At 39.7% G+C, this 14,702-nt stretch overlaps 1 protein-coding gene across 1 annotated transcript; it reads left to right on the top strand.

Annotated features, from left to right (window-relative positions):
• The first annotated feature begins 2,404 nt into the window (after positions 1-2,404).
• LOC122040289 lies at positions 2,405-4,637 on the top strand. Its single transcript, XM_042599615.1, has 5 exons — positions 2,405-2,491; positions 2,597-2,702; positions 2,780-3,194; positions 3,286-3,995; positions 4,364-4,637. Exons 1-5 carry the CDS (start codon positions 2,464-2,466, stop codon positions 4,374-4,376), a joined length of 1,272 nt encoding a protein of 423 aa, XP_042455549.1. The 5' UTR covers positions 2,405-2,463; the 3' UTR covers positions 4,377-4,637.
• Positions 4,638-14,702: the final 10,065 nt, after the last annotated feature.

Genomic DNA, 14,702 nt, shown 5'->3' with positions numbered 1-14,702 from the left:
AATAAACAATGGATACTATATTTGAACTCCTTGCAATCATAGAAATCCACAGAAACTAAAATGAGTGTAATCGGAGCTCTTGAGGTCCATCAGTGGATTTCAACCAAAATTCACTGATGGATCTAGAAAGCTCTGGTTGTATCTATTTCAGTTCCTATGGATTTTTAACGTTGCAAGTGTTTGGCACAGGTTGCACTAACGGTCTAACTCAGGTTTTGATGAATGACAAAGTAAATTAAGTTAGGTTTAATGTAATCTAACGATCTAACTAAGTGTGTAGGAGAAGTCCAGATAAGCCGAAAAACTGACCAGATATCTGGCAAGAAATCTAGTTAGGTCGACGGATTGATTGGATAGCTGATATGAAGTCTAGATAGGTCGACGGACTGACTAGATATCTGGCACGAAGTCCAGCTTGGTCAACGGGCCGACCGGATAGTTGGCATGAAGTCCAGACGCTCCTACGATGCTGCGAAGCTTCTCTGACAACCTGCGACTCAGTTTTTATTTTCCTTGTTGTCGGTAACTTTATTTTATAATTCTTGTAATTATTGTATAACTCTTTTGCGAACTATTAATGTATTGCCCAACGAAAGCACTCTCACATGTTGACCTTGGAGTAGGAGTCGACGAAGCTCTAAACCAAGTAAAACTTGGTATGTTAGCATTGTTTTCGTTATTATTTTCTGCTGCGTACTTTGACTCGATAACGATTTTTCAACGATAGCTATTCATCCCCCCCCTTCCCTCTTAGCGTTCTTTTCGATTCAACAGCAAGGAGTTCAAATATGTTATCCATTATTTATTTCGACTTCTCAGAGGTGTTAAAATATAATAAGAAGAATCACCAAAATTCTCCACATTGAGTCTGATATAGAATCATATTAGGCTCACGTTGGGCCTGATATGATTCTTGATATCATTCTATATCAGGCCCACATTGGGTCTGATATGATTCCATATCATGCCCAATTTGGAGAATTTTGGCAATTTTTTTATTACATTTTAACACCTCTGAGAAGCCGAAATAAACAATGGATAGCATATTTGAACTCCTTGCAACCCCATAAATCCACATGAACTGAAATGGATGCAATCGGAACTCTCGAAATCTATCAATGAGTTTCGACTAAAATCCACTGATGGACCTAGAGAGCTCCGATTGCACCCATTTCAGTTCCTGTGTATTTCTAAGATTACAAGGAGTTCAAATATGCTATCCATTGTTTATTTCAACTTCTTAGAGGTGTTAAAATATAATAAGGAAGAATCATAAAAAATTTTCACGTTGGGTCTGATATCATTTTATATCAGACCCACATTTTATATCAGTGATTCTATATCAGGCTTAACATGAAGAATTTTGATGATTCTTTCTTATTATATTTTAACATCTATGAAAAATCAAAATAAACAATGGATAACATATTTGAACTCCTTGCAACCCCAAAAATCGACAAGAACTGAAATAAGTGCAATCGGAGCTCTCTAGGTTTATTAGTGGATTTTGGTCAAAATCTACTAATGAATCTCGAGAGCTCCGATTATACTTATTTCAGTTTATGTGGATTTTTGAGATTGTAAGGAGTTCAAATATATTATTCATCGTTAATAAGATGTGTTAAAATATTTTTCGAGAAATCGATATGTAAAAAGAAAGAAAAAAGATGAGAGAAAGGGAAGAAATGATAGAGAAAAAAAAAAGAATAGTAATTAGAAGGATTGCATTTTTGATAAATTAAAGTAACATGTATTTTTGATAAATTTAAAAATTTGAATACACCATTTATAAATTACCGTAACATTTATACATTATAATAGTTTTAATCAGAATTAATACAAAATTGTTGTAATAATATTAATGTAATTTTAACTATGGTGGAATAAACTATTTTGATATAACAATGATACACGTAATAATTTTATTTTATATTTATAATAATTTTAACTAAAATTATTATAACACGACTACAATAAGAATATTTATGGAATAAAAATAAAATAAATATCATTTAAATATTTTTCAATAAGGGACCCCTTTTGATTCAATGATAACTGTGGTAGAAAAAAAATAAAAAAAAAAAATTAACAATCCTATTTTTCAGAGACCAAATTATCATATTATAGTCTACAATTAAGAGGTGGGAAAAAAAATTCTGAGGATATATACTTTCTGAATTTGATCACTATTTTATTATAATAAATTTGTTATCCTTTAATCAACTGGAGACGAAAACAACGCTTCTCGATTCAATGATAACAAAAATAAAGGGCGTTGTTTTAATGTTCACCCTAGATTTTAAATTATGAGCTGCATTTTGACAATTTCAATACATTAAGGTTGTTTTGCAATAATGTATAAAATAGAGACGTCTTCCATTCTCTCTTTCAAAATATTTCAAATATTCCGCCCAATTTCGTACCTTCTCCCAATTCGAACCCTAATTCGCTCTCTCCTTCGCCATGGATGCTCATCCCGCTCGCTTCCCAGGTAATCTCGCCTCCTCTCGCCCGATCCCATCGCTGTTCGACTCACACTGATCGAGTTAATGGCTATCGGTTTCGCATTCATTCTGCGATGCATCTAATTTGGCAGGCAAACGCAGGACGGGGACGAAATCCTCGGGGGGAAATGGCGACGGCCATATGCCGACAAATAAACCCCCATGGCAGGGCGTCACTGCTGCTCAACCTCGAATCAAGTAGGAAAAAGATCGTCTTGATCATGATGTGGTTGTAATCTCGCAATTCTTCTAAATATTTTTGTTCTTTCTCTCAGATGGAAGCGTGCTTTTGGCGTCCCCCGATGCACGAACGTTCCGGTCGAAAAACCTCTCTTGATTTCCAAGACGCGGAAAGTTCCAGCTGCAGCGAAGAAGCCTTCGAATCCAGATCCTGCGTCAGTTGTCGGTAAGAAGAAACCCCAAATTACTTTACAAGAATCGAAGAAGGCAGTAGCTGAAGGAGGTGAAGACGATGAACCCGAAGAGACGGTCCGCACCCCGACGCTATCGATCAAGCCTGCTGCTGCGTCGGGCACGCCTTACCTTAGCGCTCAGAACTGCAGCAAGTGCAGGCTCGACAAGCTCGAGTCTTCAACGTACTGGCTCGGGCAGATAAGATTGGCTGAATCCACAGGAAAGCATTTCGTGGCTGCGGCTTTCTTCAACCTTGCACTAGAATGCCATGCCCAGGTATGTTGAATTTTTCATGATCTTCATTTGAAAGCCTAGAAAGTTTGGACTTTTTATCTCAAAAAAACTGCTTTTTTTCTTTTCTTTCTAGCCATTCTATAAACTCCGAAATGAGCTCAGGCATTATGTGAAGCGACATCGAGTCAGTTCTGTGGAATCGATTTGGACCAATCTGTCTCTGGCTTATGGACTCTCGAAAGAGAAGTCAGTCTATGATCCATGTGATCTTGCTCGAAGTAGTTGTCTTTTGTCTGAAATGAACAATTTGATTGCTAATCCTGATGCCGAATTACGTAATGGTGGCCAGTTTCATGATTCCTTATCTGAAAAGGATGATCGAGAACTCAGTTCTGGAATGCTAGATCGTGATGCTCTCGAAGATGAATGCTCAAAGCATGAAGACAAGAGGTTTCGGGAACTGGCAGAGGTCAAAGTTGATCATAATGATGAACATGAATACAAAATGGAAGAATCCAAGAGTGTGCCGGTCGACAATTTAACAGCAAAGGAATGTTGTGTTCTTGCCACCATATCTAATGTTGCTAATAGATTTCCTGGCAGTAAAAGTTCAGAGAAGAATGCATCTGTAGAAAATCTAAAGAAAAAATCTGGAATTTGTTCAAATAGTTCTTCCCAACCAATCAAGACACCAACATCTTGCCCTTCTGATAATAAAGGCAAGGAGAATATTAGGGGAAACAGAGCCAACAATTCGGTGAAAAGCAACGATGGCGGCAGGAAAAAGAGGAGTGCTCAGATCACAGGCAGCAAAGAAGAAAGAAATAATAAATCCAGTACCAAGTAAGCATTTTTTTTCATTTTATTAAAGGATGCATATAATTCATTTCTTTATTTACTAAAATACTAGTAAACAAGCTTACAAACACAGGAAGTAGTTGAGAGGATTGTTACTAGTATTTTGCTCAAACATTTGTAAGGATGCATATACTAGTATTTTGCTTGTGTTGTTAAATTCCTAATTTTTTTATCGCAATTATGTCGGTTAAATGAAAATTTGCATGCTTTGTTCACCTGTTTTGTGTTTCTATAAATGAAACCGTGTGAAAAGGAAAGCAAAAGGGACAAATCTAGTTCTTTGCTTCTAATTATTTGCATTAAGACATCTGCTAAACTTCTCTTTTGTCTGGAAATAAATTTTTCTGTCACAGGAAGCAAGAATGAGCTTTATCAAAGATTTCTTGATCAAGATTCTTGTTGCAACATCACAATTGATATAGTTGAACAAGCTTTGTTTGCAACTCTGTTGTGCAAGGGAAACATTTGTGTATTGGCTGTGATTTTAATGATTCTTGTTTTTCTCAAGGGGTCATTATTGATTTACTAGGCTTATTTGAGCATGTGTACTAGCAATTGAATCTTGATCATGTTAATCAACATCATATTGGTTGAGATATTGAAGAAGAATTACAATGTTTGCATAAATAGCATTCTTTATTTCTCTTCACTTAACATTTCCATTTTTAATACATTTGAATTTTTTTAATGTGTGCTTATACGTGAGTTTGTGTTAAAACCCCAGGTTGTTTTTGGTGTGATCAATTAAGTTAAGTTAGGTTCTATTTTGGTTTGATCTCTGTGTCTAAGTGTGAAGGAGCTTAGGAGCACAGGAAGTCGAGCGGAAGACGCGGCTAGCGAAAAGGATGGCACGAAAGAGAGCCGACAAGGTGCCGCAGAAGAGTACACCAGTGGACGAGAAGAACATACGCGACGTTCAAGGGACGAGAAGACGAGGAGGAAGACTGCTCGAGGAGAAGGTCGGAAATTGGGTTCGGGTGAGCCCTATTTCAGTTGGCTGCCATCACCCAGGTGATCGGAGTAGCAGGAGAGCGAAAGGAGCTGGAGAACATTGTTGAAGGCGCCCTCAACAAGGTGTTGAAGGTGCCCCAGAGGAGTCCCTGCCAGATGAAAATCCGGCAACATCTCCCCTGTACCGATGACAATATGAATCATATATATATACACAACTATACACATCAACATATAAACATATTCAACAACCCACACGGCCACACGACTGGATATAAACACAACCACGCAGTTTATTAGCAGCCCACACGACTGAAAGTAAACACAGCGGAAATCACAAAAAGAAATATATGAATGTAAAACCAATAAAACAATTATCCAAAATACCTGCAATCACCAGACTAGACTCCAAAATCCACATTAACTAGCTACAATGCAAAATCGCGAAAGCACTATACCATTCAAATAGAAATAAGACCGAAAAGAAAAACTATCCTCGAATGTGTAGTGGGGCTGGCAGTCAGGACTCTCCCAAGCATCCTTGATTCATCTACCTGCTACCTGGTGAAAGAAAAATCATTTTGTGGGGTGGTGAGTGTTGGGACTCAGCGGGTAAAGGAAAGATAGTGCATGAACTTAATTAAGAACTAGAGATATAAAAGTATACAGTCTCATACAAAAAGTAATAGCAGATACTACCATGTTATCATAATAAATGTTCATACTTGACATCATATCCTAAGCTAGTAAAATCAGGAGTAGAATAACTCTGCTACAGAGCTACCCATAACTACAAGGGTAACATGTGACGTATATACATATTACCAATAGATAAGTCAGTCTAAACACATACAATAGATATATATCTCAACATATATAAGCATATCAGCATAAGCTAGCAACAGCAGCATAAGTAAGCAACAACATTAGCTGTTATAATAATAACACCGTATGCATGGATGGTCACCCCGTCCACCTCTTTGCACCACGAACCCTGTATGATCGAGAAGCTGGATCGATAACAATTGTACCACTCAAAGGCCGCTACTACTCTCAAGTCACCGAGTGGGCAGGTGCTGAGCAGCTAACTAGCTACAAAGCGAAGGGGGTCCTTGCTACTCACAACTCCAGCTACCACTACCCATGAGTGGTCGAGTGTGACATGAGAGGACAAGCGGCATCTTCTCCAGCTACCACTCTCTCGAGTGGCCGAGCGTGCGGTCCTGGTTAACGACTCTCTCGACCGCAAAAGAGAATCTGTCGTTAACATGTATGCAATGATATGATGTACAAAATACAACAGTCATCATATACATGTAAACAGGAATCAGGTATACTACATGAAGCCAACATGCTCAATACAATACATAAATAAGCAATAATCAAAACACACAAGGTTGGTATCTAATATCTGCTAAATATCATAGATGACAACAAGAGACTGTATGGATATAAAAACGAATAACTCAAAGGTTTGAGTGGAAGTATCAAGCACAAGAAAAATACGAGTGGAGTCAAGGTAAAACAATCTTTATCCAAAGATAATAGCTCATACACCAAGTTTCAAAGAACTAAAGAGTGTCAAAGTAAGAAGTACCCGCCTTTATTGTAGATCGTGCCGGAATATCTTCACACCCTAGAGTTCGCTTCAAATCAGAATCAAAACCCTACAATATAGGATACATATCATAACTAGGTTCTACCATACATCAAGTAAAAAAACCTAATCCAAATCTAATTACGTAACACCAATTAATCCCACCCCTAAAATAGATCAAATACTATATTTATCTCTAACCAACTTAACAATTAGCTAGACTACCACAACCTAAACATGAAATTGATTACAACTAATTAACTTGCAATCAATCTTATACCTTGATTAATCCACCTAATCCAATATTACAATTTGATCCCTCTCAAGGTAGCAATTAAATCGATCTGCCAATTCCCTAACCAAATTGATTCAACATCACTGATATAACATGAGATGAAATAAAATTCTAGTTGAATCTATCTAATTTCCTCCTATTTCATTACCCTATGAACCTACATTTCCATAAGGAAATTAATGAACAACGCATAGGAGGTAGGAGGTTTCATTACCAATGCTTCTCCTCTTTGGCGGAAGTTCACAGAGGCGACGAACCCTGTAAATTTGTTATCCAAATGTGATGAAGGCTATCCAGATCCGATGAAAGGTTGTCGGTGGTTACGCGGCTGGCCACCGCTAGGTGTTGGCACTGGTGACCGGGATACCACTTCAATGAAGGAGAAGCAAGGCGGTAGTGTGAGCGATGTCGCAAGGCGGTGCTAGAGCAAGGCTCGAAGGGGAATCGAGGAAAATAGGAGCTGGTTGGTCAGCGCTAGGGCACAAGGGTGACGGCGCTGCGGTGCTCGCGTGAGGAGGAGGAGCCGATGGCTGCTGTGGTGCTCGCGTGAGGGGGAGAGGTCAGCGGCTGCTGTGGTGCTCGCGTGAGGGAGAGGGCTCGGGGAAGAAAGAAATCACCGCTGCACGGTCTGAGGAGAGGAGGTATCGGTGAGTCGGGTGGATGGGGAGGGGATGGCGACGGCGAGAAAGCACAGGGAAGAGGGATTGGCGGAGGAAGGAAAAAAGGGAAAGGATCGGGAGAAAAATATTAGGTTTTTACTTTATATAACATGAACTTAGTTTTTGGTAAATCAAAACTTAAATTCTTACCTCAATCAACTCCCATCTTTGAGTATTTCAAAGAGGCTTTCTCGCAACCCAATAATTGATCCCCTTAACCTACCTTATACGAGCTTCAATTAATTCTCAAAAAATTACTAAAAATCCCTAAAAATTTCAATAAGATTATTTCTCAATAATCCTATTATTTAGTGCTTGTTTGGGTACCATATTTTACAAGAGGACTAACCGCCGAACAAAGCACACAAGATGGCTGGATCAAGTATTCACTCACCAAAGTTCGAAGAGGACTTCACCAACTGGAAAAAGAAGATGAAGGTATTTTTCAAGACTAATTTTGATTTAATGGAGGTTGGTTTTTTAGCACCCGGAGGTAAAGATAAATTCCACTGGACGAAGAAGAAATAAGTCGACTTCGTGGCAAACGAAAAGCAGAATTTCATCTGTTGAGCGTCCTACTGCCACAAGAAGTCAACCGGATCGGAGCTTACGAATCCGCAAAGGAGCTCTGGGAAAAATTCCTAGAACTTCACGAAGGCACCTCGGAGGCAAAACTTGCAAAACGAGACTTACTTCGCAACCAGATCAGCAACCTCCAATTAGAAGAAGACGAGACTGTAGCACATCTTCACTCGAGGATCAAGGAGCTAATCACCGGTCTTTCGAATCTCAGAAAAAATGTAAGCAACCGAGATTCGTTAAGGTACACACTTAATACTTTCCCTAGAAATAAAGAATAGACATCACTAGTGGATGCCTATTATATCTCTAAGGACCTAGAATCTGTTACTTTAGATGAATTATTCTCTACTTTTGAAGTCTATGAAATAAGATGTACAGATTCAAAGAAGAAGCCAAAGCACAATATTGCTTTTAAAGCAAAAAATGTACGAACAAGATTCAGAATCCTCCTTCGATGATGACGAAACAACGCTGATGGTGCGCAAATTTAAAAAATTATTTAAATCTAAACAATTTAACCAAGTGTAGGGTAGAAGAAGGAAAATAAAATGCTACCACTGCGATGAAGAAGGGCATGTAAAAGACGACTGCCCTAAATTGAAGAAGAAGGACAAAGGCAAAGATAAGAAGCCCGTCCAAACAAACAAACACAAGACCCTAAAGGCGACGTGGGACGAAACATCTTCCGAATTAGAAGTCAAAGTTTTCTCCGAACTTGCGTTGATGGCAAGTTACCAAGAAGACGAACACGAAGCAAGCTCGTCTGAAATGAGCATCAAGAGTATCGATGAAAGGGGAGCGCCAATAGAAGAAAGCAGTAGTTCAAGGGGAGCTACGGACAACGAGATCGACAAAGTAAGGTATGATCTCTCCCACTTGACAAATTTTTTAAATTTGTAAAATTATTAACTAAATAATGTTGCAAGTTAAAAAAAAAGAAAACATAGATTTAAAAATACAATTGTCCAAAGCATGTCCACTAGATTTATATAATAATCTAAAAATAGAAAATGACAAATTGAAAACAGAGATAGTAAATCTGAAAAATCGTGCATGTTCATACAATGAAAATATTAGGAAATATAGAAATTTGAACTGGTATCTTAGATTTCATAAAGGTCAAATTAGGAAAATTCCTAAAAGTTATGTACCCTGCAAATTTCTAATTAACCTAGTAAAAAGGAACCTATATTGGGTTCCTAAAGAATATTTGAATTAAAATTTTCGTTAAACTTTCAGATAGTAGATTAAATGTTTAAATTCATTAAGCGACTTTGTCTAGAATGTTGGTGCAACCTTAGGTCAAGGTTGACCTAGTTGACCTGACTCGAGTTGACCTGACTCGAGTTGTGTTTTGATGTTTGACGATGTTTGACGAGAAGAGAGCTGTATTCTTGATGTTTGACAAGAATAGGTGTTTGGGAGATTGTAGGTGCAACCTTAGGTCAAGGTTGACCTGGTTGACCTGATTCGGGAAAAGTCCAAGCAGGGAGCTTGGCACGCGAAAAGTCCAAGTGTGGAGACTTGGCACGGGAAAAGTCCAAGTATGGAGACTTGGCACTGGAAAAGTCCAAGTATGGAGACTTGGCACGGAGAAGTCCAAGCAGGGAGCTTGGCACGAGGGAAAATTCTAACTGGGATGTTAGGCAGGTGGAAAGTCCTGGTGAGTGAAACCAGGCAGTGGGAAAGTCCTAACTGGGATGTTAGGCAGTGTGGAAAGTCCTGGTGAGTGAAGCCAGGCAGTGGGAAAGTCCTAACTGGGATGTTAGGCAGTTGGAAAGTCCTGGTGAGTGAAGCCAGGCAGTGAGAAAGTCCTAACTGGGATGTTAGGCAGTGTGAAAGTCCTGGTGAGTGAAGCCAGGCAGTGAGAAAGTCCTAACTGGGATGTTAGGCAGTGTGGAAGTCTGGGTGAGTGGAGCCAGGCAAGGGAAAATCCAGATGGATCAGAGATGATCGGACATCTGGTGTTGAGGAAAGTCCAAGTAGGTCAAAGGGATTGACCGGACACTTGGCAGGGAATTCTAGCAGGTCGAGGGAGTGACCAGATGCTAGGAATGAAGTACCAACAGGTCGAGGTTGACCGAATGTTGGTTTGGAAGGCTTGGGACTTGGTTTAGGCAAAAAGCAAGTCACTAGTTGTCTGATCGGTCTGGTGACCGATCAGTAACCGATCAGTGTGCTATTGATCGGTATCTGATCGGTCTGCAGACCGATCAGAAGGTGATCAGTAGCCGCGAGAAAGACGCCTGATCGGTCTGTGGACCGATCAGGAGCTTCCACTCTGTTCGAGGAATGTGTCGAGTGAGGACGAATTAGGTGTTGACCCCATGGACCGATCAGGCATCCTCCCGATCGGTCCACGACCGATCGAACTATAGCGAGACCCATACATGTCTTTTTGTACTCTTTTGAAAGTTTATGTCACTAACAACGAAGCATGTCCAGCCTACAATCATATTTTAGATCTTCTAGCCTGTCACTTCTTTTGCATGCTCGCTTGAGTTTTAGTGACCTTTTTCTTTGCAAGCTTCGCGTGAGCTTCTTCCTTCGGCTGGGACTCTGACTGAGCTGGTGCTGTGGTTGGCGTCTGAGAAGCTGTTGCTTCTTCAACAGTCGACAAGAAGGCAAGGGTGGTTTACATTTGCTGTGTATTTACTTATTGCTTCTCTTGTATTTGTACTCCTTATCTTGCTGTTGCAAGAAGTAGTTGTGGCGAGGTTTCTCCACCCATAAGGAGCTCATATTTAGCCGGTTCTCCGGGGACTCATCCACCGACGGATTGATAGGGCTCGTCCACCTTACGGACACGCCGAGGAGTAGGAGTCTCATCTCCGAATCTCGTTACATCGGTTTGTTTGAGGTTTGTCTTCTTTTCTTTCGTTTCTACGTGTTATTTTTCGCTGCGCTAACCCTAGTTTGTAGAAACGCGACGATTTGGGGTCGGCTATTCACACTCCCTCTCTAGCCTCCGTACGAAGGATCCTAATAAGTGGTATCAGAGCGAGGCCGCTCTTCGACGGATCAACACCCGGGGGAGCACGGGCTAGAGATGGATCTCTATGGAGAAGATGTCACGATTCAACCCTTCTACGAGTATCACGACAACTTCACATATTGGAAGGTAAGGATGATGTATTTTCTTAGGACTAATATGTTAAATTGGTTTTGTGTACAAGAAGGGTTTTCCCCTCCGATGGATGAGGAAGGAAAACCTATCAAGAAGAAGGAGTGGACGAAAGAGCAAATCCGACAATCCGAAATCAATGACGAGGTAACAAAAATTATTGAATTTGCTTTACCTAATAATGTTTTGTGCAAGATAGATAGTTACAACAACGCCAAGGAGTTGTGGAACAATTTGGCAAAATTCCATGAAGAGGAGCCTAGTGAGCCAAATAGCTCACATCATGGAGGAAGCGAATTGGGAGTTGAGGGCTACTCAACATCCAAGGAAGATGAGGAGGAGAGCTCTTGTTCAAGATCGGAGCAAGAAGAGGCATCTACCTCCGGAAGGGATGAAGAAGAAAGCTCATCTACATCCACAACCCTAGGTAACTCAAATACTGTGATTTCAAGCAAATTACACATAATGTGTTTTGAGTGTAGGAAGTTTGGGCACTACAAGAGTAAGTGTCCAAAGAGGGTTAGAAAGACTCCACCGGCACCAAAGGTCAAGGAAGCCGGAGTCCCGACATGTAAGAGCAAGAAGTACGTGGTGTGCTTCCAATGCAAGCAACGGGGACACTATAGGAGTCAATGTCCAAGGGGGAGGCAACCTCACAAGGACAAGAGGCCAAACACGTGTAAAGGGGGAGCTAAGGCAAACCCTAAGGTAACATTTAAAGCTCATTCTTGCAATTCTAGTAGGATGCATGCTAGTAGTCTTATTGCCATTGTCAATAATGATAAGCATGTTAACACTAGAAATCGATACATATGCTTAGGAGCCAAGCATGTTAGCCTAGATAAGAACAATTCTAGAAATGCTAACCCTAGAATTAACTCATCTAAGGCTAAGGAAAATCTAGATAGAAATCCCAAATCATCTAGACACATGCCTAGGAATACCTCAAAGAAAAATGATAAATCAAAACTTGAGGTATTAGAGAAAGAAAATCAAGTCTTGAGGTCAAGACTTGACTATCTAGAAAAGGCTCTTAAGGATTTGACTCTAGGGTCTAAGGGTCAAAAACCCAAGTCCAAGGACAAGAAAGGTTTGGGTCACAAACCTAAGTCCCAATTGGTCAAGCCCACTTATCATAATGTTTCATTCGACTATGGAACAAAACCTAGGGCTATGAAGACCATTACCAAGGTCACAAGGGGAGTCACCCCTAGAGTTGATCTTGATGAGTCCCAAATGACCAAGGCTTTAAAGCCTAAGAGGGTCATTAGGAGGGTTGCTAGGGAAGATATCCCTAGTGAATATTTAGTGAACCCAATGAGCTCTAATAGGTATTAGGTTCCTAGGAGCATCTTCTCTACCCCATAGATGGGTTAGAGAGTGTCAACTCCGATTAGAAGGGTAGTTAACCCAACTTTGAGGAAATTGACACTCAAGGAGCATTTTCAAGGTTTTGAGAACTTTTAAAAATGAAATGGAATTATCATTTACTCCTTTGAAGAGTTAAATGTGCCTAAAGATTGGAAATTTCATTTTTAATCTCAATTGGCACAATTTGGGAAAATCTAGAGAACTCTCAAAAAAAAAATATTGAAACATGCCAAGTTTTGAGGATAAATTTGATCTTTAAGTGGCATGAATTAATCTAGAGTTCAAGAAGTGTCAAAATTAGGATTTTGGCATTTTGGGGCAATCTAGGATTAAATTTGAAGTTAGCCAAGTGGTTAAGGATACTTAGATAGGTAATCTAGGTATATTTATTTATGCTAAATCTTGCCATGATTGTTTGCCCTCACATGTCATGACATCATGTTTAGTTTTATTATCATTTGAAATGTCATGATAATGCTCAGGCTAGTTTTTATGTCATGTTTATTTAAGTTTCAAACTTTATGCCATGACATCATGACATTGGCACATGTTTTCATTCATGATACCATTTTATGCCATGTCATCATCTCTTGCATTAATAATCAATTGAATTGATTTAAGGATGAAAAACACATTTTGATATTGAGATCAAATTTGTGTTTAGAAAATGCATGAGACCTTAGTCTAAGATACCTAAACCCATATCTCACATTAAAATTGTCATGGATGTGTTTGATACACTTTAGATGTGTGTGAGATATTAGGATCATGAATTAGGATCAAGGTGCATAGTTCTTGTACCTAGATGAGCCTAATTCAAGAAATAGAGGATCATAGGGAAAGCTTGTGTACAAGTCATGTACATTTAGCCCTAAGATTATGGTCCTAAATTAAAAGGTTTAAAATCATTTTGAAATTGATTTGGAAAACCTTGATGAAGCCATCTTAGTGATTGCATTCATCATTGAACATTGTGATACAAAGTTGAGTTAAACTTGAACTATTTCAAAGTTTTTGAACTTTGTATCAAGATTGAAAAATGGAAGTTATTTTCATAGAAAACTATTTTTCCATGATAGTATATGTTATGAGGAATGTATCCTCAAAATTTCACAATTTTTGGAATTTTATGGAATTTATTAGGGGTTTCTGAATTTCGGGAGAAGGAAAATCAGAAATCCCTGTGATCAGAGTCTGGATCGGTCACTGGACCGATCCAGGGAGGGATGGATCGGTCACTGGACCGATCCATAGTGCTATGGATCGGTCTAGTGACCGATCCAGTGATTGCTGAAATTCGACTGGATGTCTGAAATTTCAGTTTTTGGGAGTTGAGTTTCGGATCTCTAAAGGATTGAAACACTCCAAGACATTGTTGGTGCAATGGTCAAAGGGGAGTGGACCTTTAGGGGGAGTCTTAACTAATTGTCAAGGGGGAGTTGACTTTTAGGGGAAGTTTTTACTCCTTAAGACTTTTGAGGATTAGTGATATGGGATTGTCACTAAGTTGAGTGTTGAGTTTAGTATCAAGGGGGAAATTAAGGGTTTCAATGAAAGGTATGGGACTTTCATTAGGAAGAAACTCTTGACCTTGATTCCCTCTTTCTGATGTGTGTCAAAAAGGGGGAGAGATGTCCCAAGGGGGAGAGTGTAGGTTTTGGAAGAATGTTCAAAGAAGAACTTTGGAAAACCTAAGTTAGGTTATCGGGTTAACCTAACTTGATTTTGGATTTTGTCAAACATAAAAAAGGGGGAGATTGTTGGTGCAACCTTAGGTCAAGGTTGACCTGACTCGAGTTGACCTGACTCGAGGTGTGTTTTGATGTTTGACGATGTTTGACGAGAAGAGAGTTGTGTTCTTGATGTTTGACAAGAATAGGTGTTTGGGAGATTGTAGGTGCAACCTTAGGTCAAGGTTGACCTGGTTGACCTGATTCGGGAAAAGTCCAAGCAGGTAGCTTGGCACGCGAAAAGTCCAAGTGTGGAGACTTGGCACGGGAAAAGTCCAAGTATGGAGACTTGGCACTGGAAAAGTCCAAGTATGGAGACTTGGCACGGAGAAGTCCAAGCAGGGAGCTTGGCACGAGGGAAAGTCCTAACTGGGATGTTAGGC

Source organism: Zingiber officinale, chromosome 2A (assembly GCF_018446385.1).
Source record: "Zingiber officinale cultivar Zhangliang chromosome 2A, Zo_v1.1, whole genome shotgun sequence".
In the NCBI taxonomy this organism is placed as follows: Eukaryota; Viridiplantae; Streptophyta; class Magnoliopsida; order Zingiberales; family Zingiberaceae; genus Zingiber; species Zingiber officinale.
Note: the sequence above shows the minus strand (reverse complement) of the source record. Positions and strands in the feature narration are given on the sequence as shown.